Here is a 26,760-nt window from a genome sequence, read left to right as displayed (position 1 = left end):
GTGCTATAAAGAAAGAAAGGACTTAGAGAGTGATTTTTTTTTTTTTTTTCGAAAATCATGTTCTTTGATGTATTTTAAGCGTTATTCTAGTGCCAGAAAGTGTTTAGTTGCCTGGCGTTAGAGTATCTTTAAACACTCTTGCCGTCCTGAAAGTGTTCCTTTGTTTCGACTACGTGACCAGGTAGGGAACCGGCAAAGATGAAGAAAAATCATTTGGTCCGGACAGAGGATCTACCTGGGCGTTCAGACGAACCTCAGATCTCCCATCCTTCCGATGGGAGAAAGATGGTTGAATTTCAGATCCATTAAAGTCATGTCTGTATTAAACTTTGGTTGCATTAACAACAACAAGCATATATTTATATATATTTATTCATGTATGTCTATCTATCTATCTATCTATCTATCTATATACAGTAATCAGTATTTTATCTGGAAATAACAGAGCCAGAGGCATGTCTGGATAGTGACAACATCAGGATAATGAACACTCTTTCCCTACCATATCAAGACCCTACCTATACCCACCTCCAACCTATACCTGACCTATTTGTACAGTACCTATGCTTAATCTGGCAGTGTGTTCCGGTCATTCAGGCATATTTAGACATCAAAACACACATATGAATATCCAAAGTAATACTAAATACGAGGGAAACCATGCAGAATAACCAATGAAATCCAAGAAACACCCTACCTAAACAATGCTGTATGTACAGTACCCCTCCTTATTTTGGCAGTGTTTTCCGGTCATTCTGCCATACTTTGACATTAAAACATATATAGTAGTAGCCAAAATATTTTTTAACACCAAGAAAACGATGCAAAAAAAAAAAAAAAGAAATGCTAAAACATCCTACCTATATACCAATATATGTACAGTATACCTCCTAATTTTGGCACTGTTTTCAGGTCAATCTGCCATATATATTTAGACATTAAAACGCACATAGGAATATCCAAAGTAACGCTAAACAACAAGAAAACCAAGAAAAAAAATGAAAACCAAAAAACACCTAACATATGCACAACTGTATGTACAGTATCCCTCCAAAAATTGGCACTGTTTTCACGTCAATCTGCCATATTTAGATATCCAAACGCACATAGAAATATCCAACGTAATGCTAAACAGCAAGAAAATCATGATAAAAAAAACACTGAAAACCAAAAAACACCCGACCTATGCATGACTGTACAATATTATAGTACCCCTCCTAATTTTGGCAGTTTTCAGGTCAGCCTGCCATATTTAGACATCCAGACACGCATAGGAATATCCAAAGTAACGCTGAACACCAAGGAAACCATGAAAAAAAACACTGACAACCAAAAAACACCCGACTTATAGACGACTGTATGTGCAGTACCCCTCCTAATTTTGGCACTGTTTTCAGGTCAATCTGCCATATTCAGACATAAAAACACACATAGGAATATTTAAAGTAATGCTAAACACCAAGAAAACCATTAAAAAACACTGAAAAAAAAAACACCCAACCTATAGGCTACATGACGGTATATACAGTACCCCTCCTGTTTTTGGCAGTTTTTCAGTCATTCTGCTATATTGAAACATCAAAACACACATAGCATTATCCATATTAATGCTATACATCGTGAAAACAATGGATAAACCACAAAAATTCACATACAAACTACTGACGACGGTTTGAAAATATGTTGTCTGTGACGAGTGATTGCTCCCGGGACCCCCCCAAAAAATTCCATGGCTAAATATGCTACTGGAAATTGGTTATATTGGCATAAATGTATACCATCATCTTTGCCGGTGTTTATACTATAAGCTAATAAAAACACATAAAACTGACAAGTAAAAGTACAATAAATTCAGCAAGAATGTAGTGTTCAAGAGTAAAACTTCTCTTCATATAATTTCTCACCATCTCAGTGCAAAATTTTGCCAGCACCTTCCAAGAACCAGGCATATGTCTAGATGCAGAACTTCATGAGCTTTCTCGTGGTTACTGCACAATTTCGGTATGATCAATAGTAGTCGAAAAAATCACAAAAAACTTTGAAAACTCATGAGTCAGTGTTATCATCACGTGGGAGGGGAAGGACTGAGGGGGTGAGGGGGGAGCCAGTGGGTTATGGAGGAGGGGTGGGAGGGAGGGAGGAAATGCGAGGCTGTGGGCAGCATTTTCCCCCTTCTGTCAACAGGTAAACGGGCGCTTTTACTGTACATTTACTCGTGGCTTGTAGTCTGTTAGAAGCCGAGTGGCCAGCGGAAGCACAGCTCACCATGATGGGGGGACTTTCAACCTTCGGTAGAGAGGTGGACAGCCGCTGTCGCCAAATATGTACTTGTGGCTTGTGGACTGTGTTCAATGATGATGGCGGTTGGGAAAGGCTTAGCCCCTGTGGCAGCGTGATGTTAGACATTCAGTGGAGAATGTGTATGAACGTTTTGACATGGCTTGCTGGTTACAGTGATAGGACGAGTGTGCAACTTTGACCATTCAGTACAGGGGCAGATGGACATTTTAGCTCAGCTTGTGGGTTACAGACTACTTCCTACTCTGGCTCGAGCCCAGTGGCCATGTTATCGAATGTTTGTACATGTTGGCTAGCTGGCTAAAGTTCATGGGGACTTTTATGTCCGGATATTGGCATGTAAATTCGGATAATGGTTTAATAAAGCCAAGACCCTGCATCCGATAATTAACATATCTGGATAGTAGTTGAAATAGTAGTAGTAGTGGCAGTAGTAGTAATAGTAGTAGCGGATGGGAACTCATTCTACATGTACTATTATATCAAAGCAAGATCTGCCATCTTGTTTTATATCCTGTACAAGCTATGTAGGGGAGCTTCCCCCAAAAAAAGAAAATTAAAAAATAAATAATAACAATAATACTGGTCAGAAATTTCATTCAGTGGAAGACATTATCAAGGAACCAGACAAACTGACCTTGAGAAGTTTCATTGAAATCCACCTGCTCATTTTCCCCTGTTTCTGATCATTTGTATTTTTAAGAGGGGGTTGTACCCCTTTAAGAATCGTTGGGGGGTCACGCTCCCCAAATATTGCATTACGGATGAGAGTCCATTGTACAGAGTGTACTGAGGTATCTGCCATCCTTTAACGATTTTTGATAACTTACAGTTTGATGAGAGGGGCTCAACCCCCTAAAAACCATGGTTGAAAAGCTATATAGTAGGAGACCTTCGGAGTAACCAAAGAAACTCACTTGGGAGGTTTCATTCTTATCCATCAAACAACCTAGAAGTACTTAAGGTAACACACACACACACACACACACACACACACACACACACACACACAGGCTGAATCTCCCACAACGGTACAGGTACAGGTCGTGTTGCCGAAAACATCATTCTGCTGCACTGGATTGATACTGTTTCTTAGTTCAGGGATGTAACATCTTTTGTAAACCCCATTTCTGGCTCAGTGTCTTCCCTTCAGATAAATACAATCAAGTTTCATTAATGATGTATATCCACAGTTAGTTATTACAGAAAAAAAAAAAGTTTTTTTTTTCTTTTTGGAACAGGTTAAGTCAAATGAATGAAGGTGTCATTGGAAAAAATACTGACTGTGATGTTCACATTCCCATCATATCTGATAAAATACACAGATAAGAACATCTGGGTCTGGAACCACTATAACTGATGACAACAGTGAATAAAAAAACTCTCCACCTATGATTCCCACTACCTAACGATTTACTATATCCATTGCTGCTTTAAAATGACTCTTGATTCGAGGATAGTAAGTTCAAGGGTCAGATATGGAACAGGTCGGGACATGCACAGCAGCTTGGACTAGTGAAGTCATGACTTCATATAGAGTATAACACAAAAGCAGAAACCGTATCAATCTGGATTTGAACTAGGACAAAAATGTAACTCTCCCAGTTCAAAGAAATTTTCTTGGATGAATAAAGTAATATACAGGTATTTCAGTACTGTTTCTTCCCTAGCAGTTATTTTGTCCAATGTCTAATGTCCATTTTTCCCACACTGTAGTAAGATTATATTATAAATAACGATCTGGTATTGTTTCATACAGGTATCACTGTGCCATGTAATAATCAGTTAGAGGGTCAGTAAATAAAGATTATTTCAAGGATACTTTTCATATGAAAATGACAGTTTATTAATGTTATTTGGTCTGCATTACATATTCTCTTGCCTGTCCCCCTAAGTTTGACTTTACGAAGCCAACTCAGTTTTCCTTTTCAGTGGTAACCTCCTTTGCTTGCACCTTTCAGCGTAGAATCAGACATTACTTTTAGATACTGATTGTTCTTTTAGCTCAGCTTGCATGCCCTCGAGTTGAGGGACCACAAATATGGATCTAGTCATCGTATTTGACGGAGGCCCTCTTCCTGTCCTATGCTTGCTTGCGTCTGGCACGTGTCATCAGTTTTGAGATCAAACTTGACACCATGAAGTGAGGCGATCTGACGATGAGCTCTCCCCAAACAACAATCTCGCGCCATCATTGTGACTAATTAAGGTTACCGAAAACCTAATATAATATTGGTGACTAATAGTGCTAAAGAATGATTGATGAGGTATTTATATAAAGATATTGGGCTGGTGAACAGTTTTCTTGTAAGCCATGGGAAGGGCTTCATAAACCAGAAACAGAGAAAACAAGAAGGAGTACCCAGAGAGTGCAGCGTCTGAGACCATTATTTTGTCTAAGGACTGAATATTTGACTTTGCCTTCTGATCTTGACTTCCGACAGATTATGATCAAAATCAGATTACTTCATTTTCCCTCGAACTTAACTCATCCTCCAACTTTTGGTTCAAAACAGATCAAATCTGTTTGAACTGCTTTACCTAGTGACACTTATCTTTAACCTTTACCGTGACCATGGCCTTTGACTTCCACAAAGCTTAGTGTACACTGGAGAAAAGCTGTTTAAATTTACTATTTCATGTGACCTTCACCTTTGACCCATTATACTAAAAGTCACTAGCTCAAACTTTTGGGTAATCCTCAAGTCCACCAAGTTTTATTAAAAAAGACAGAAAAGATGAAAGTTGTTTTAGCTATTAATTTACATAAAGACACATGGGTCTAAGTTTGTCCTGGCCTTGTGTCCTTGATCTTTGACTCTGTGCTCCAAATCAAATGCTGTCATTCCTGCCAATTTCTCAAGTATATATATGTTCTGCATTATATAAAAGATAGTGAAGGTGAACTTGCCAAGTTATCATGACCTTTGAGCTATTGTTCTGGAAAAATATAGATTTACTCCGTAGTTAATCCTGAACCATTCCACGAAATTTGGTTAAAATCGGATAAAAAATATGAATTATTTTGTTGGGTCACACACAAGGGTTAGACCTGTTTGGAATACAATGATTCTTTTAGTGAAATTTTATCCTACGTCACAGATTCTCATATTCTTTGACCTGAAAAAGCCAAATATCACGAACATTTTCATCTCAGATGAAGGCAAAACCTGCCTCAAAGGCTATGAAGGTTTAGTGCCCGTAAATTATGAAACACGCATTTTTTTTGTAATAGATGACCTCGCAGTTTTGGCTATGTCTCCCATAATATTCAACCTAAGACATTATGAATGGAACAGCTGTAAAGCCCCCCCCCCCCACATTTCTTTCAGATAGTGCAAAAATTCATACATAAATGTGAATATTATCACTATTATTATCAAATAATAACAGGAATACTGTACGTGTAAATTTGACAGTTTCCAAAATGTAACAAGAGGCAGGTGTCATTCAAAACTATTTATTAAGAGTTTCCTTTTCTCAAATTTCAAAATGCTTTTGATGCATTTCCACAGCCTGGTGAATGTAGGCACACTGTGATGGATCTGTGGTGATAACATTAACAAAAATCAGTCATCATCTTGATGCCTCTCTTGACATAATCATTTACCACTTTCACAGAACTGACAAGCAGCTTAACTGTATTAACGCCTCATCTTGTGACCATTCTTCAGAAGGTTTGCACAACCATTCTGACCCTACATTTAGAGCACGGAAGGCAAAGTGCGAATCTTGGCCTGTGAGGTCAACAAATGTTGTTAGTTTAGATATTAATGAAAAGACTGGTTGTCCTCATTTGAAACTTTGTGGTGGATCAGTGCTGCAGAGTTTAGCTGCCATTTTTTCTTTCATATCATTAGTCACTTTAGCATTTTAACTAAAACGAGTAAAAGCTGCACCCACCTGTGGTTTTTCAGCTCATCCAGTACAGCATTGGCTACCTCCTGATCGACTAGTTTGCACTTGAGTAGATCATGTGTTAATTCAAGGTAATTTAATGAAGCATCTACAGCAGATATGGCAGTCATCCATTTGTAGATGTACAAGGCCAGAAACATGTTAACCCTTTTCAGTTTTGCCAGGGTCACAGCATCATATCCTAGTTCACGAGAAAACACGAAAATCTTCATACAATACAGATTCCTTACAATCCACTAGCTTGGTGAATAGCACTAGGTCTCCGCTATCCATTGCCACAGGCAGGTTCTTCACCATATGTATATTCTTCTTCTTCTTCTTCGTCAGCTTTATTTACCCATCTTTATATGGGGTCGCTGTTCTTGATAAGCCTCTTTCACGTGCCTCAATCGCCTGCCATGTTGGTATCCAGACCCTTCTCTCTCATATCCGCCACTATGCAACCTTTCCACTTTATCTTGGGTCTTCCTCTTCTCCTCCTTCCTTGTACTTCCATATCCAGTGCTTTACTCTCGTCATTTTCTCCATCGCTCCTCATGACATGCCCGTACCATCTAAGTCTTGCCTCTTGCGTCTTCTTCGAAACCTCCACCACCTTCACTGTTCCTCTGATCCTTGCACTGCTGATTCTGTCCTCCCTTGTCACGCCACACATCCATCGCAACATCTTCATTTCCGCTACGTCCATCCTCCTCTCGTTTACCTTCTTCACAGGCAGTGCCTCCGCCCCGTACGTCATTGCCGATCTTACCATAGTTTTGTACACCGTCCCCTTTAATTTCACTGGCATTCTCCTGTCGCACAATACTCCTGATACATCCCTCCAACTTCTGCATCCTGCTTGGATTCTTCCGATTATTTCCTTATCTTCACTACCGTCTGCTGATAGGGTGGATCCCAGTTATTTAAATGCATCCACCCGCTTCAGCTCCACACCATCCAGCCTAATACTTTCACGTCTATCGTGCACCTGCTCTGTACACATCATATATTCTGTCTTTGTTCTACTTATTTTCACTCCTCTACTCTCCAGTGCTAATCTCCACTCATCTAGTCTGCGCTCTATCCATTCTTTTGACTCACTCACCAAAACCACATTATTCGCATACATCATGTCCCACGGTGTCCCCATTCTTACATCCTCTGTCAACACGTCGAATACGATGTTGAAAAGGAAGGGGCTCAGGCAGAGCCCTGATGCAGCCCCACCTCCACTCCAAAACTGTCCTCACCATACCTCCCTTTCCTTGGGGGAAGCAGCCTAGGTATATATATATATATATATATATATATATATATATATATATATATATATATATATATAAATATATATATATATATATATATATATATATATATATATATATATAATCACACTAGAAAATATTATGCTCGCGTGATTATTTTATTTGGCAGCTGTGATTTTGAAGATAATGTCATATATACTCTTATACAGACTATAAATTCAAGAAAGTATGAACAAGTCCATGGTATAAAATAATATGTTCATGAAGACTATATAATCCTTGCCTGTGTCATTTGAGGTTACGAATACAAGTGATAATCATATTACATGTTTTATTCCACAAGGTATATTTGGCAGTTTGACTGCATAACCAACTAATGCAAATTGAGATGGCAACATTCTCTACGTATTAAGTGGGGTTGGTGGAGGATTAGTGCCCCTCTCTGTAAAACAATTAACTCTAAGCCTTGGCCACCCCGTTTTTGGGATACATGGCGTCTGGCAATGAATGAATGAATGAACATTCTCATGATGATGCAGGATGGTCTCCACACAACCACAGTACACTGATATACTTCTCTGCAAATTGCCACGAGAATTACTTATGATACAAGAGCATAGGATCTCCACTTTGTATGTTTATTTAGTTTGAGAGACCTAAATAATGAAAAGGGTGTCTGGGGGTGATGACCCAAGGAAAAAATAGTTCCAATTCTGGAGTGAATTGGTGAAGAAAAGAAGAAAAGAAGGGTACCAAACTGAAGCGTTTGGAAGAAAAAAAAAAAAGAAGGAAACTGAGAGAATAGATCTGGTGCCCACACTATGGTTTGGAGACATAAAAATGTGTAGTGGTAAATTTCCATCAATATTAATACAGACTATAGTATGTACTTCTGAAATTTAACACACCACTATTAAAATTCAAGTACACTTGAGCAATGCAGCTGAAAGCCATTACACTGAAGTATTAAGCGGTGACATTAGGAGTCCGGGGCGGCTACTTTAGTTTCGTATGTTGGAGAGTTGAAAGACTATCCATCTTCGTGGCTGACAATTACCTCTTGGATACCAAACTCAGGCCTGTGGTAAGGCCGTTACTCCCACTGTGGTGTTCTGACCACTAGACTCCCACGAGCCTACTGACTTATTAGAAAAAAAGGTACCTCTGATGAAACCAACAACAAAGAGATTTAGATACACTGACAACAAAGGATAAAACCATCAATATAGAAGACAATTATTCTTGTAGATCAGTGTGGCAAGTTACAAGTAACGAAGTTTATTAGCATCAGTATAGAAGAAAATTATTCTTGTAGATCAGTGTGGCAAGTTACAAGTAACGAAGTTTATTAGTATCAGTATAGAAGAAAATTATTCTTGTAGATCAGTGTGGCAAGTTACAAGTGACGAAGTTTATTAGCATAGCACAAAACATTTGTTGACATACATCTCTCACACAGCTGACAGTCTGGACTGGTACAGTGACAATATGTATGGTTCCTTTTACTTTAACATATGAGGAGACGTTTTTGAGCAGCAAACTCTGTGCCAAGAGTGAGAGTTGATAACATCACACCAAGCCCCAGAATGTAGAAAGCACTCTGCAGGTCTTCTAAACTAAGTGGCCTCCGACTGTCGCCTGTGGAGGTGCCTCTGGTGACCACACGGCCCTGGGTCTTACGGTACTTCGTTATTTCCTCGGCTCTCCATCTGCCCGCCAGACCACTCTCAATCATGCTTACCAAGTACCTGTTATCATAATACATGTGTAAATGACAATGAAACCACTCAGCAACATTCCCACAGACTATAGCTCGCAACATTATAATTCCAGAGTCCACATTTATCAAGGATATTAACTATATTCATCGATAAACTAATTTCCCAAAATAACAGTTGTTATTATGAATATTTTGTTGTGTTGTACCTATTTCTAATAATTACAGTAATCTAATTTGATTGTGAAGTGCAAGGTGAAGGTAAAGGAAAAAACGAGGAATTTATATACAACTTAAGCCCAGGTCTCTATTTCAGCTGTATGTGGGAACAGTCTGTACACCAAGAATCAAAAGTAGAAACTTGGGTGAACGATTCCAACCGAAAGGTCTCATAATCGACCCGGGAATAGAACCTGTGACCTCTCGTATGCGGCCAAGCAGGAGTCTGATTACGCCACCGGCACCTCCCCCCCTCTTAAGATCTGATGATTTTATTCAAAACTAATTGGTTTCACAGACTTCGCGTTTTCTAAGAGGCAAAAACATTCTCCACTAACATTCAGGACATAGAATTTCGTTATTATCATCATCAACATCATCCTGACCTATTTTCTGAAGTATGGATCGTGTGAAGTAAGGCTCAGGATACCAGGAAATAGATAGAACGAAAGAGGAACAGCTGTAAACATCGTGGGGCACACAATCATTCACACATTATTGACGCCACTTGAATCCTGACTCCAACTCACAGGCACATAATTTTTGTTTGATTTTGTTTACATATCCAGCGCAGATACACCAGTAAGACAAGATTAAACTATTTTTATTCTCTCCAACGCAAGTGATTCTTCAGTACATCTTCACTGTATGAGGCCTCGTTCACCCAAACACCAGCTATTTCAACCTTTGTGACTTTTTTTTTATGCAGGGAAGAAAGAACCAAAGGGCGATTTAGTGAGGTGATCCGGCCGTCAGATCAAAGATGCGTTAATAGAATAATTTTTGTAGTCTAATGTTCATATTTAATTGAAAGTATTTAATATTTATATATACTGAATCAAAGTGTAAAGTTTAAACCCATACGGAACTGAAATAAGCGGTTAGAACACGTATATAACATCCAGTATAAATGGAACTTGGAGTCGTTATAGTTCCTTGTGATGAGTCCCAGCAATATTGAATTATCGGTAGTAATGTCGGCCTATCGCACCAATTAGTATGATATACTGAAGGCTTGTTATATTTTCCATTACAACAGCTTTCCACCATCTAAAGATCAATGAGATGTAGTAGTAGAGTAAACCCGGTCTGTCTGGTCAAGGAGACCCATCAACCGTAAGGGAGTAACAGTCCCTTTAGGGCCGTCCCGGTAGCGAACCTATGTTCTCTTGCAGAAGAAGGCGCCTCCCTCCAGGGAGGCACTGGGAAAAGTGTGAGGGTTTGATTCCCAGATGGATGCCGCATTTGCATCTCCCCACTAGTTAGCAGGTGCACCATGATAGGCTCCAAATAACCCTGTTACATAGTTACCGTTACCACCCAGCGATCTAAATGGTTTCTTGGACTGCAGGAAATTATTAGGTTTGTCACTCAGTGCAGAGCCACGTAAAGTGGAAAGAAGGGTAATAAAAAGTTGCAGGAAGGATGGGAGAAACAGGAATAGAGGAGGGTAGACACAGAAAAATAATATGGAAGTAGGATGCACTACATCAGGTGAGTGAATAATGGTCACCACCACCTACCACCGGATCAGTATGGAAAATGAAACAGTTCCTTAACCCGCCCCGTCCCGACCACTTTTTCACCACTGGTACCCCCCAATCCCGACCATTTTTGGGCCCAAATTTTTTTTGCTAAAACTTTCGCTTTTGGTCAGAAACAATGGTCAATCACCAAGAAAGTGTTCACCGGGGTCCATAAGTGGCCTAAACAGGTATACCTTCATCACACCTGGTACCGTGTTCTCTGTAGGTGGTCTGAGACTCTCACGTTTTCTATGGTATTATAAGTCTGGGAAACCAATGCAAGTAAGTAGATAATTATGTATTTATTACAAACATAAAAACATGTGATACAAGAGTAAATTGGACTTTATACAAAAATAGAGCTGAAATAAGCATTGTACCATCGTGCGAACCGAGCAAAATCGGCCAGACTGGTCACGATGAATCACTAACATTCCTGAATCATGATACATATCATTTTTTCTACTTACATAATACATCTCCAATAACATTATACCATTTTACATTTTATTGAACTGTTTTTACGTATTCACAGGCCTTTCGATAACATTTAGCGTAATGTTAGCGCTTATTTACGTAGTGAGTGAACTCGCTGTGACTGTTGTTTCAACTCGTATTGTGTTTTTTCAACTTACATAATACTTTCCTAATAACATTATACACTTTTCACCTTTGGAGAACTGTTTTGAGATAGTTTCAGGCCTTATGTAAATATTTAGCATAATAATAGCGCATAATAACACAGACGGTGATGTTGCTATGACTACTATTTCAACTTACAACCTATTTTTGTACTTATATAATAATTCTCCACTAACATTGCACATGTTTCCACTTGATATAATTGATATCACATAATTGGAGACCTTACTGTTCTACTGAGCGTCATATTATCGCATATTTACACAGTGAGTGTTATCGCGATATCATTTGTTTCATCTTACGCTAGTATTCAACTTATAAATTACTTTCCTACTAACATTACACCCTTTTCCACTTTATATCATTCCTATCACATACTTACTGAGTAAAATGTTCTACTGAGCGTAATATTTTCGCGGATTTACACAGTGAGTGTACTCGTGACATCAATTGTTACAACTTACACTATTTTTCAACTTATACGTTACTTTCCTGCTAACTTTACACCCGTTTCCACTTTATATTCTTGCTATTATATTTACTGACCAGAGTGTTATACTGAGCATCATGTTTTCGCAGATTTACACAGTGGGTGTAGTTTTGATATCACTTCTTTCAACTTACACTATTTCTCAACTTATACATTACTTTCCTGAAAACATTACACCCGTTTCAACTTTATATAAGACTTAGCACATACTGACTGGCCTTACCATTATACTGAGCGTCATATCGCCATCCCACACAGTTTCAGTAGTGTAGGAAGTTATAGTACTCTCTGAAACATGGTTGAAGGCACAACGCAACATTGCACTCTGCACACTCGTACCTTGTGTCTTTTCTCTGAGTGGCTGGTCTGACTGTCGAGTGCTTGCATACATGGCAGCGGCGCTGGGGTTTACGACGGTTTGGGTCGGAAGGGATTGTGCTAGGATAGTGGCGTCCTGTGAGGTGTAGGGGAGTCTGGGCAGCCATGGGGGTGCGGGTGCGGTGTGTGGGTCTGTCCTGGGCATGCCTGGCGATTATTTCACGTGCCAGCTCCCTCACAAACCCCTCAAAGGTCTCTGATACTCCTTTTGTCATGGCGTGCAGGTAGTGTGCGTTCAGGACCGTGATGTCGAGCAAGTGGAAAAAGAGCTTTTTGTACCACTTCGTCGTGGTCCTGGCACAGTCAACACTGGAAATCATCGAGTCTGACTGATCCACTTGCCTCATGTTCAGATTATAGTCCAGTACAGACTCGGGTTTCCAGACGTTGCACCTCCTCTCGCTACGGTGAGCAACGGAGTCTGTGCGGTGCATCAGGGGGCTGTGTACACTTGATAGGAGGCAAACTTCCCTGTTGTGGTTCGACAGGGTGGCAAGGATGTTATTTGCCTGGAAGAAAACCACCTCGTTCTTGTCAAGTTTCCTCCCTATCTTGACCATATGGCGACGGTTTCTCTTTACTGTACCACAGACTCCGGTGTCGTGTTGGTGGAGGAACCTAGCGAGAAGAGGGCTAGTGTACCAGTTGTCCAGGTACAACACATGACCACGATGAAGGTACTCCTCTATCATTGTCTTCACCACGGCCCCTGAGAGTCCTATGCTATGATCTTCTGTTATATCTGTCTGTGCCCCCATGTACAAGACTATGTCTTAAACATAACCAGTCTTACAGTCACACATAACAAAGATCTTGAACCCGAAACGGTGTCTCTTGCTGGGTATGTACTGGCGAAAGGAAATATTGCCTCTCCACAACACAAGACTCTCGTCTATGACGAGGTCTCTGTAAGGATAAAATGAGGAGCGGAACATTTCCCGTAAATTATCAAATACCAGCCTAATTCTCCTCATTTTATCAGTGTTATTTGCATTAGCTGGATCTTCTGCATCAAAAAAGTGGAGGCGGCCGAGAATCTGCTGAAATCTATTACAACTCATCACCTTTCCAAAGAAAGGTGTGAGGATCATTGGGTCAGTTGTCCAGTATGCAGGAATTTGTTTTTTTCTAACCACACCAATCAAGAGAGCCAGGGCAAAAAATAAGAACATCTCAGAAATTGTCACAGGATAGTCATATTGCTGGGAATGCCTGCTTGTTGTTCCCAAACGTTCACTTTCACGGCGCTGTGTTCGTGAAAATATGTTTGTCTGTTCCACTATGCACCCCACAAACGCCTCCCCAAAGAACAAGCGGAAAAAATCCACCCTAGTAGAACCCGCATGCACACCTGGAGCCGTGCAACCAGACCGCCACTTCTCAGTGAAAGGGTGAATGATGGGAGTAAAATTACTCCCATCTTCCCAATTCCACGAGACACCACCGTCTCCAGCCACGTCCCCATCGTCGCCTTTGTCAGGGTGGGGAGGTGAGGGTGGTGGGGGAGGTTGGGGAGGTGGAGAGCGGCGCCTTTCATCACTCGCATTTCTCTTCCCTCTCCCTTTTCCTTTACCCTTTCCCTTCCCTTTCCTTCCTTTCCCCACATCCTGGGGCTGTGGGGAGGAAGTTTGGGAATATTGTGGGGCAAAAGACGTGCTGGGGAGTGGCTCCACCTCCTCTCCCCTAGGCCTACGTGCACCACGTGCTCGTGCTGCCTCCCTCACACCACTTTCCCTTTCACCCCGCACTCCCGCCACACCACTTTCCCTTTCACCCTGTGCTCCCACCACACCACTTTCCCTTTCACCCCGTGCTCCCACCACACCACTTTCGACTTCCCCAGACAAAACACTTGGACCATACCTTATTTGTCTTCTTACCTCACCTTCTGATCCTCGGGGTGAGATTTTCTCCTTACCCAACCACGAGGCGATATCACGTCCTAAGCCGCCGTCATCGTCATCGTCCTCATCCTCGTCCTCATCAGAATCGGGATGGAGAGAGGTCCGTGCAGGTGGTTGGGGTGCAGGCTGGCCTTCCCTTGCCTTACGATATGTCACATACCGCTTTTTCCGGGGCGAAGGGACCTACTCATCATTGCTTGTTATTTCTTCCTCTGGCTGGACATAATCTCGATCCACCACATCATCATCAAGTGGAGAATCACTATCTCCAGTGAAGACCTCCAGGGCGGATGCTATTTCGTCGTCTGAGAGACCTTTACACGCCATGTCTGACCTGGGTCACTGCTAACAGATGAGTGACCGAGACAAGGGCGAGCGCGGGTCACGTGGGGTCTGGGACGCTGCCCGCCTGGCGGCAGGTAGGGGAGGCTTGGGTAGGTGAGCGAATCGAAAATCTCGCGCGTAATTTTGAAAATTGTGGAAATTATGAACCTTGCAAATGCAGGATATTAAAGTACGTCAACGGGATTGGCAGTGACAAAACGTGAGGACGTGGAAGAACGTCGACGGGATGCCGCGGGTTAAGGTTAGACCTTCATAATGGCTGGTTAGATACAGCCTCCACAACCCCTCCAGTACAAGAGGTCTTTCCTAACTTGAATGTACTTGTCTGAAACCAGAAGGAATAACCACGCAAATGACCAGTGGAATCAAGAGTTAACCTCTCCATTTCGGCAATATTGTATCACCTGTGTACCTCCACGACTGTTTTTTTTTTTTTTCTTTTTAGTTTATACTCTTTAGGAAACAGTCTCAAGGCTCATCAAATGGCAGTATACATCACACTGATCATGAACATGTACATAGATAAACTGTACAGGCATCTGCCTAACGCTTACGGAACATTGCTTACTTCTGTTAAAATAGCAATTCAAGCATGTTGCACTACTTTTCTTATATAATCAGACTGAGTTCGTAATAACTGCGTAATGATCATTTGAACACCATCAATAACTTCACTAAATATTTTCAAAAGGTAATAACTCATATAAAACATGCAAATATACCGCTATGTACTACTGAAACATTACATGATAGTTTCTGTTTTTATTACACATTTTTACTATCACTATCTCTCTCTCTCTCTCTCTCTCTCTCTCTCTCTCTCTCTCTCTTTCTCCAGTATAACCTGTCTTGAAAATGGTATAAAATACAAATTTATCGGAGTCCCGTACATACTTTTGCTTTTCTAATTTCTCATATATTTCGTATTTCACTGTCCTTCAATACACCGACTGTGCTAGATAGTGATGTAACACAGCAGAGACAGATGCCTGAGGGTGAATGACAGCCTGGAGATTGCTACAATTTTTGGGACGGTCTGGTAGTCTTTTCCCTCCAACTGATAAAGTCATGTGCACAAGGTAGGGTGGACTCAGAACAATCACACAATATGGATGGAAGCAAAAGGCACAATAGTTGGTCTTCGTAAAAAAAATTTACAGGGTGTTTCGTAATTGTTGCATCAAATTTAGAGTGTCGGTTGCATAGCAGAAACTAAACACATTTTATTATATACAATATGTTCTAGAAATGCGTTATTTAGGGGCTAAACAACTATTACGAAACGTAGCGATGTGCTTGTAATACTACGGGAGAGAGGGACACTGACAGGCCACGTTTCCGAAACATCGACTCCCTCTCCCTTCTCCTTTCTTCCGGTGGCTGCATCCTGGTACTTGGCTGTTATGTGTTTCATTACATATCTACATGGCTACATCTACGCATCGTATTCCAGAAGAGAATGAAATGGGACGTGGAGCAGGAAGGTTACATAATCAACAATATGTCAGAGGACACATAAGCAGGGGTTACAGATGCATTTGATCAGTACCTCACTGATACCACGCACCTTCGTGACATTAAACGCACGTGCATGGACCGTCGGATTATTTCATATATGGGAAAATATGTACAAGTTTATTTTCCACACCATGTATTGAACAGGTACAAAGGAAACTGTTACCAGCAGTTGAACATTTCATAATATGTGAGCATACAACATCCATGTAGGCAGTGCATGTATGTACCTAAATTGGGTAATGCTTATCTACGACACAACATACGTAATACACAAACATAATGGAAATAACATACTTACGGTAGGATACAATGCCATCACACCTCTTACAACAAATATTCAATGTGGCCGCCCCGTACCTCAATACATAGGTTAATCGGCGAATCATGGATTGCCGAACACGTGCAAATACACCTGACATGTTGCGAACGTGATTGCAGGCATCCTGGATACGTGTGAGTAAATCCTCCTCCCTGTCAACCGGTTGTGCATACACCAGAGATTTTAGGTGACCCCACAGGAAAAAATCTATTGGGTTTAAATCTGGGGACCATGGTGGCCATGCTATGGGCCCGCCATTTGCAATAAGTCCACCATGAAGTGTACGAACTAAATACTCGTGTACAGTATGGCTATTATGAGTGGGGGTTCCATCGTGCATAAACCACGCTACTGTCCGTGTGGCTATGGATACATCTTCCAGTAGGCATGGTAAAGTGTTTTGTAAGAAGTCCACACATGTTTCCCCTGTCAGACAGCCGGGAAGTCCATGAGGACCCAAAAGACAATCCCCAAGTACACCACACCATACATTGATTGAGAACCTCTGCTGATGGCCTCTATTCCACGTGATGTGTGGGTTCATCCCAGTAGTGCATATTATGGGTATTGAACATGCCCATCCTAGTGAATGATGCTTCATCTGTGAACAATACATTACAAAAGTCGTCATTGTGTGATGTTTGATTTATGACCTATTGGCAGAATTCCAATCTTCTTGGATAGTCAGCAGGAATTAATGCCTGTACCCTCCGAATATGGTACGGATACAGTAACTGTTCATGTAGCATTCACCACACTGATGTCGGACTAACCCCTGCGTCATGCGCAACTGAATGAACGCTAGTCCTAGGATTGTCAGCAACAGCGTCCAGCACAGCTTCCTCACTGTATGGTGTACAGACCCTCCTAGGTCTGCCTGCGTCGGGTCTTCTTGGGCGCAGTCTGCCAGCCTTTCTCAGCCGTCTGTGTATGTGAGCGAATGTCTGATAATTTGGTTGATGTCGCAATGAGTATTTTGCTGCATACGGCTGGTGTGCTTCTCTGCTGGATCCACGTGCTTCACCATAACACAAAAGCATATCTACCTGTTCTGCGAAGGTGTATGGTTCCATCTTTTATACCTGTGTAGGAAAAGTATGGGAACACCATTAATACTGAATCAAACACATACCATACTGTGGCCGTAATACCGCCCTATAACAACGCCCATCGCCTGAGCTTATCAAGAGATAACAGGAAAACCACGTAACCACCTACGTATTTGTAGTCTCCTTCTGAAGCCTACGGTTTTTGTGTATTACACAAGCTGGCTGAATCAACCAGTCCAGTATACAACATGATGTACAGTTGACATCGTGGAACTAGAAAAGTTTAGCAATAGTGATATTATTAAATTATTACTCCAGTAATACTAGCATGGATAGTTATCACAGTGACGTGAAGAGTTTCAATGGGGAAACAAACCCATAATGGATGAAGTCTGGATTTTATTTTATGTGAGACAGTTTCGGCGGCATCCTGCTGCCCTCATCAATGGCCAAAGAAAATAAGAGGAGTAGGCTGCTGCCGAAATGTTCTGGCATACATTACATTCAGCCGTCCCTTACTGTGGATGTCTTTCTCCATTCACACAGTTGACACTATACTGTGAATGCACATATCTGCTAGCAAGCCAGAGGGTGGCTGGCCCTGTGCATGCATACTGCCCACAATGCGACTACAGTTTGGAACTGAATAATCTGCGAAGTCTTGAACCCCGAAAAAACCTTATTACTGTACCGAGCTGCACTGTTGGACATTCTGGCACAGGCTACATTCATGCTGTGTTACCAACTACTGCTGGTGTCTGCTACATTTCCGACAAATAGCTGCTAAACGCTGCTCACAGTAAATATGTGCACAATACTCCTGGGGAATTAAATATGTGTATGTTATGCACGTGTCATACCATGACTAGGTCTGGGAGTACATGGCATCTGTACACAGGCTGTTAAAACACCTTAACCCATTCACTGCGTCAGTGTTTGTTTACATGTATATCCCGTGTGCGGCAGTTTTCAAATATTTAGCAAACAATATTAGAAAAAAAAAATACCGTCAATAGATAGAGAAAAAATCACGAGTTCAGTGGTATATAACACAATATGGCAAACAAAAAAATTACCTCTGAAACAGGTCCATGAAGCCCTGTCTGGTGGCGCAAGGTGAACAATGTGTTATGGTTGCACTGCGTGGTCAGTGTTAATCTTCTGATCACATAAGGTGTAAATCAGCATCTGAACCATCACACTGTCATCATCAAACAGCGTATCACTATCATCACTACACTCATCCAGAGATTTCATCCAATATTTGCTTGGGCTACTGCTAGTGGCAGCATGGAGAAAATTTCGTACCATTACCTTCGTCATTTTGTAGGTAGCTGAGCTGAGCTCTGCTCCTCGTAAAAATGCATAATCTATGTATGGCAATATTCTATATGGTGCCATGAATTGCTAGCTGATTTATTTCATGCCATTTCTGATGGCGGAATTTTTGAAAGCAGGAAACATATATAATACAGCCGCAGTCAAAGCCTTTTGGACTCAGATGTCATATATGATACAGCTGTAGTCAATGGATCAATATCGTTAATTATGTTAATTCAGACGCTGTATTGCTGCATATCGTAATAGTCGTCTATCTCCTAAATAATGCATTTCTAGAACACATTGTATATAATAAAAAGTGTTTACTGTCCACTGTACAACTATGATCAATGAATTAATGAAAGGAAGATTACGTGAACAAATCTGACTGTACACAGGACACCTTAACACCTGAATAACTAGAGACTTAGAACTAAGCTAGAACTCCAGACACTTGTAGGGCAGTGGCGTACTCTATCTATCTGTCTATATACCTAGGCTGCTTCCCCCAAGGAAAGGGAGGTAGCCGAGACAGGACGACACACTCCCCATTTACTCATCCATTCATACACATTCATTCGCATCTTAGCCCCAAGGGGAGAACGGACAGATCCTCACCGCACCACACCGCACAGGGGTCAACTGCTCAATGCAATCAGTGACATCCGCAGCAGGGCCCGACAGCAGAACCGGTTTACCCCTGCCACATCATAACAGACCCATCCCCTTACCCGCACCTGACCTGACTAGCTGATCAGACCAAATGCGGGAGAATATCCCCTCAGGGCTGCGTTATCACTTATTCATTCACAATTTCTCTCCATTTATTTCTGTCACGCACAGCCACTCTTCCTTGCTCAACAGACATTCCTCTCGCATCCAACGCTCTCTTCACACTCTCCATCCATCCTATTCGTGGTCTTCCTCTCAGCCTTACACCTCTCACATCAGATCTAGTTATGTTTTTCACCAATCGCTCATTATCCATTCTCTCCATATGCCCAAACCATCGCAACACCCTCTGCTCAACTCTACCAGCCATCTCCCGAACAACTCCAGTTCTCCTTCGCACTTCATCATTTCGCACCCGATCCATATGCGTCACTCCACACATACTCCTCAGACACCTCACCTCCATTACATTCAAACTTTTCCTCTCTGCTACACCTATATTCCATGTTTCAGCCCCATATAATGCAGTTGGTACCACAACACCCTCATGCAGCCTTCTCTTTACATCCAATCTAAGCGAACGATATTTAAACACTTTTTTCATTCCTCCCAGCACCTTTCCTACTTCATTTATTCTAAACTTCACTTCTGCATCTATTCTTCCATCCACAGCAACATGTGACCCTAGATATTTAAAACAATCTTCCTCCTCAAGCAACTCACCATTCAAAGCTATATTCATCCCCCTACCATCTATCAACCTCATACACTTCATCACTTTACTCTTATTCTCATTTACTTTCAATTTCCTCCTTTCACACACCCTTCCAAACTCCTCTACCAAGTGTCTCAATCTCTCCTCTGAAATAGTCACCAGTGCAGTATCATCTGCAAACAGCAGCTGCTTCAGATTCCACTCTCCACCATCAACATTCACCAGACTCAGACCTCCACCTAAAACTCTTGCATTCACCTCCCTTACAACACCATCCATGTAAATATTAAACAACCAAGGCGACATCACACATCCCTGTTGCAGCCCCACTCTCATGGGAAACCAATCACTCACAGCATTTCCCACTCTTACACACGCTCTACTATTTATATAAAAACTTTTCACCCCTTTTAGTAACCTACCATCAAGTCCATACAATCTCAAATCAGTCCACAAAGTGTACTCACAATTGCATATCAAGGATGAGGGCAGGACGGCACTTCTTTACCCATCACAGCCGGGTGGCATGTATACGTGACAACCTGGGGACGTCTGGGTGATACACACACAGGATCTAATGTTTTGCAGCATTGAATATTTTGTGGGTTATTTTCACCACACACTCATTGGTAACCCTCTTGCACGCAACTGAGTCACGCTCCAGTTACCTGGATATCTCCATAATGGATAGACCTGCACAAAAAGTTTTACTTGTGTCCAGATCCTTGGCTATCCTTAGGTGAGCGCCCACAGGCGCTGACATCAACACCAATGAAGTCCAAAGGCCAGAAAATAAAAGGCCTTAGTGATAGTGCGATAGGGAGAGAACTTGAGGTGACATTATTGCCAATTGTGAATGGACAAAGTGACTCTTCTTCTGAGGAAGGCAACTGCCATGATGAGTTTTGATAGTTATGCGTTGCATGAGGAGGATAGATCATGTTTGTCCTCCACTGTGCGCCCATCGATTCCCCCTGTACGTTCATCTGCTCTTTCCGATGATCGGAATGGTTCAGAGGGTATTGACGATACTGGAAAGGGGGATATTGGCACGGAAAAGAAGATGGAAGAGCAAGTAAGGAGTGGAGAAAAGGAGGAGGGACGGAGGAGGAAGCACAGTGCAGGAAGTCCCGCACCACCGCTGTGCAATTTACGTGAATAATGGAAGCAGATTGTTAGTTTCATGATGAAATCAGTGTCTTATTTTTATTGAAAGTTTTCATGTGTGTATGTGTGTTATGATGAAAAAGTACAATTTACAGGATTTTTTTTTTTCTTTTATAGTGGAAAATATAGAGAATATAGTGAGGTGGAGAAAGGAGGAGGTGGAGGAGGGAGGGAGAGGAAATGCGGTAAGGTAAGCCTTGCACCACTGCTGTGTCTATTTATGTGAATAATGGAGGCAGAAAGTTTGTTTCATGATGAAATCAGTGCCTTATTTTTTACTGAACGTTTTTGCATCTGTATACTTCTTATGATGAAAAAATACAAATCACAGGAAAAATTTTTGTTGTAGTGGAAAATATTTTCGATTATGGACAGTACGTGAAAACTATTTTGTTCACAACAGTTTTTTTAGGTTTTATGTATTAGTAGTAGTATGGTTGTAGTAGTAGTAGTAGTAGTAGTTGTTGTTGTTGTAGTTGTAGTGGTGGTAGTATTAGTAGTAGTTGTAGTGGTGGTAGTATTAGTAGTAGTTGTAGTAGTGGTAGTTGTAGTAGCAGTAGTTGTAGTAGCAGTAGTTGTAGTAGTAGTAGTAGTAGTATTTGTAGTTGTAATACACAGACTTCTAGTGGCAAAGTGGTGCTAGAATCAAGTGACAATGCAAGCCAAACATACATCTGTGTGTGTGTGTGTGTGTGTGTGTGTGTGTAAGGCGGTGGTGGTGGAGCGGTGGTGAGGCAACCTGGTGCAAGGGCCTGTGTCTGAGCTAGCCTGCCTCAAGGTCATTGCTATGGATACTGGACTCACAGCTGCAATCATACCACACTTTTGGAAAACATACACGGAAATGGTATTTGTGGTGGATTGCGGTCTTCTGGAAGTGTTATTATTGTGGACGGTTAGTCTAAACCTTAGTTGTGTAACTGCACCTCTGCCACGCATACGGACACGGGCAAAAAACAACAACAAAATTTGCCCCTATTCCACAATCACTCTCTGACCACACGCACTTCACGGACCATCTTTTTTTCTTTTTTTTATGCAAGGAAGAAGGAACCAAAGGCCATGAGCCCGCAGTAACAGTTCCCTCTAAGAGAAAAACAAAATACAATAGAGAGCCAAATTCAAGATCCGATCATTTTGAGATGCCTGGACACACTGCGTTTGAAAGACTGGAGATCATAGGCAGCAGGAAATACAGACAGAGGGAGACAGTTCCAGAGCTGACCTGTTGCATAAATGAAAGACTGGGAGTAACGGTTAACTCTTGCATTAGAGAGTTGGACAGAAAAGGGATGAGAGTTTGCTGCCAGACGGGTGCTACGCGCCCGTCGTAGAGGTGGAGGAATGCAAGCAGACAGTTCAGAGGAGCAGTGACCATTAAAGTAGCGATAGAAAAGAGATAAAGATGCAACAGTGCGGTGAAGAGACAGAGGTTGAAGGGAGTCAGTAAGAGGAGGAGAGTTAATGAGACAAAAGCTGAGGCAATCAGCTTGAAGTCGAAGGATTGATGAGTATTATGGCACTTAATTTTAATTTTTGGTTAAGTATTAGCTGAGATATGAAGGTTTAAAAATAGATGATCTACTCAGAAATGCCTGGCTAGGAGAAGGATTGGCGGGAATATATGCCAGATGCAATGAGTTAACTGAGGTTGAAGAGTGATTACAGGTAAGGGTGGAAGTCGTGTGGAGGCCACTTGTAGTGTGGACTTGAAAAATGTGAGTTAAGTGTATACAAGAGTGTAGTAAAAGGGTGTGTAAAAAGAGGGTCACCAAGACGTGACTGTGTATGTGTGAACCAGGTGTGATGGAAAGAGAGTGTGTGTGAAGCCTGGTCTCTCTGTACCTTCTTATTCAGTCCAGCCTCCCCCAACCAACAGGAGTACAAAGAGTTCTTTGGTGGCACTGGTGTCGGCAGTTGGCGAGGTCCAGAGATTAGAGGAGGAGCTAGGGTGCTGGACCATGCTACTTTTTCACCACGAAGGTCCTAGGCAGCGGCATTTCCGATCGAAGGGGGACAAGGAGTTGGGTCAGGCCCCAGGAGAGAACAGGTGTTCAAAACAAATGTCAGGAGAGCTTTCAGACGTGACTTAAGTGGGTTAGTCTGGGGCACCTTAATCCCATAATGACAGCTTGGTGCTGTTAGTCCTAGGAGTTGCCACTCTGTCTCATCCATTCTCCACCTAGGACGGGAGTTTAGCTTCCGTTACACCTCCCAACCTGAGAAAGAGTTTTGACAGAGGAGAAACTCGTCTGCTATGAAAGGCAGAACAAATAATCCGCCACTGAGTTATATGCCTAATGTTAAGGAAATACTCCTGTAGAATTACAGTCCATCTAGTAAGATGCTGGTTCTTGTGCATCAAGTTGGGTAAGAACTTAAGGGGATGGTGTGTGGTGCACAGTTGCAATGGGAGTCGTCCTGGACCAACATAGACCGTAAAATGTTGTAATGCCAAGATAAGAGCTAACAGTTCTTTTTCTATAGTGAAGTACAAGTGCCCATTGCCCCTCTGGCCCCTCGCACTTGCTCCTGGGGAGGACTCTCGCGTTTATGTGCTGTTCTAGTGTAACGTTGTCACTTGGATTTTTTGCAGCTAACAAATTGATCGTGTTATTTGCAGGAATGGAACTCAAGTTGTCTGAACACAAGTCCAAAATACTTTAGTTGTACCTGTTGGCAAACATTACGGAGATCCTATGCCGGGCACAAGGAGTGCCGTTTTTTTGGTCCAAATGTGATCGCTCATTAAATATAGTAAAAGTTTTTCAACCGTGATGGAACCAAGTTTTTTCACATCAGCGAATGTTTTGCAATTGCTGTACCAATTTTGGTGCGATTTGAATGTGTAATTTCGACTGTCCAAAATACACACACACACACACACACACACACACACACACACACACACACACACACACACACACACAATGACAGACACACGGCTACTGCTATAGTATATTAGATTTACACTGAGTAGGGGTGAACTTTCTGATAAAATATGATATTAGCATTTCTATTCCTTGGTGACTGTCTTGCGATAGCACTGCACTAGCTCCAATATCATTGGCATCTACAGCTGGTACTGGTTTGTGGGACAAGGTAGATTTAGCTCGAGAAAGGCTTCTTCGCAATTTTGATCCCAATTTAATTTAGTGTCTTTCTTGAAAAGATCTGTGAGGGGAGCTACTAAGCCAGAGTAGTTTACTATGAATCTCCGATAATATCCTCTCATACCCAAGAATCTATGAGGTTCTCTCTTATTCTTTAGATGGGGGGAGTAGGTGATTGCTGTGACCTTAAAATGAGAAGGACTAATTTTTCCTTGGCCAATTGATAGCGTAAATACTCCACTTGAGCCTTTACAAAGTCACACTTACACACATTCAAGACTAAATTTGCATCAGACAACTTCTGCAATAAGTTCTCTAACTGATGTACTGTAGGTTTTCAGGGCAAGAGGTGCTAAATATAATGATATCATCAATGTAAGTGTGGCAGTTAAGGATCTCTTTCGTGAGGTCATTCATGAGTCATTGGAAGGTAGCAGGGACATTCTTCATGTCATAGGACATAACCGTACACTTACATGTCTCACCTTCAACAACAAAAGCAGAGCTGTCTTGTGCTCTAAGAGAGAGAGGGACTTGCCAATAAACTTTCAATAACCCATCCCATCCGGCACATATTCTGGCGAACCCTTCCCGCAGTCGGGCATTCCTGAGAAAATTGTGAAAATCGTCTATTTTTAAACCTTCATATCTCAGTTAATAGTTAACGAAAATTTTTTAAAAATGTGTCATAATACTCATCAATCCTTTGACTTAACGCTGATTATATCAGATAGTCCGTGAAGTGCGTGCAGAGAGAGTAATTGAGTGGGGAAAGAGGGCAATTTTTGTAGTTTTTCTTGCTGGTGTCTGCGTGGCAGAGGTTCAGTGACACAAATAAGGCTTAGGCTAGCCCTCCACAGTAATAACACTTTGATAACACTTCCAGAAGACCAAAATCCACCACAAACATTATTTATGTGAAATATTTTCTGTACTCGGCCGTACTTGCAGCTGGGAGGCTGGTAACCATAGCTGCAACCTTGATGCAGGCTGCCTGCTTGCCTCACCACCACACCGCCTTACAGGCACACACACACACACACACACACACACACACACACACACACACACAAACATACATGGATTTTATTTTTGGCTTGCATTGTCGCTCGATTCTGGCACCACTGTGCAGCTAGAAATCTGGGTATTACAACTACTACAAATACTACTATTATTACTAATTCTGCTACAACTACCACTACTACAACAGCAACTACTACTACTACTACAACTACCACTACTACAACAGCAACTACTACTACTACTACAACTACCACTACTACAACAGCAACTACTACTACTACTACAACTACCACTACTATTACTACTACCACTACTACTACCAATACTACTACAACTACTACTACTACTCTACATAAATCCTAAAAAGAATTATTATGAACAAAATAGTTATTCACATACTGTCCATGATCAAAAATACTGTATTTTCTACTATACCAGAATTTTTTTTTTTCCTGGGATTTAGACTTTTTCATCATTATAAATATACACACACGAATACGTTCAATAAAAAATAAGGCACTGATCCCATCATGAAACAAACTTTCTGCTTCCATTATTCATGTATACAGACAGAGCTGTGGTGCGAGGCACAGCGTTTCCTCCTCCCTCCTCCCTTTCTCCATCCACTACATTTTCCATTATAAATATTTTTTTTTTTGTGATTTACACTTTTTCATCATAAAAAACATACACACAAGAAAGCTTTCAATAAAAAATATGGCAATGATTTCATCATGAAACAAAGTTGCTGCTTCCATTATTCAAATAAACTGACAGAGGGGTGGCGCAAGGCTTGACACACCTCGTTTCCTTCTCCCTCCTCCACCTCCTGCCTTTCTCCACTCCCTACCTCCTCTTCCATCTCCTCATCCATGCCAATATCCCCCTCTCCAGGATTATCAATACCCTTTGAACCATTCCCATCATCAAAAGTAGCAGATGAATGTACAGGGGGAAACAGTGGGTTCACAGTGGAGGAGTCACATCCTCCACCCTCCTCACATGACGCATAAATATCGACACTCATTATGGCGGTCACTTTCCTGAGAGGAAGAGTCACTTTTTCTACTCACAATTGGCGATAATGTCACCTCAAGTTCTCTCCCTATCGCACTATCACTAAGGCCTTTTCTTTTCTGGCCTTTGGACTTCATTGGTGTTGAAGCCGGTGGCTGCAGGC

At 41.6% G+C, this 26,760-nt stretch overlaps 1 protein-coding gene across 1 annotated transcript in view; it reads right to left on the bottom strand.

Moving 5' to 3' along the window:
* Positions 1-8,970: 8,970 nt before the first annotated feature.
* LOC145415971 (ionotropic receptor 93a-like) overlaps positions 8,971-26,760 on the bottom strand; it is a 33,401-nt gene continuing 15,611 nt past the window's right edge. Inside the window, exon 4 of the mRNA XM_080285073.1 lies at positions 8,971-9,211. Coding sequence (XP_080141199.1) covers positions 8,971-9,211 — 241 coding nt within the window. The remainder of the gene's footprint in view (positions 9,212-26,760) is intronic.

The sequence above is a fragment of the Coenobita brevimanus genome, chromosome 104, assembly GCF_032717465.1.
Source record: "Coenobita brevimanus isolate Jiangsu-jjx chromosome 104, ASM3271746v2, whole genome shotgun sequence".
Classification (NCBI taxonomy): Eukaryota; Metazoa; Arthropoda; class Malacostraca; order Decapoda; family Coenobitidae; genus Coenobita; species Coenobita brevimanus.
Note: the sequence above shows the minus strand (reverse complement) of the source record. Positions and strands in the feature narration are given on the sequence as shown.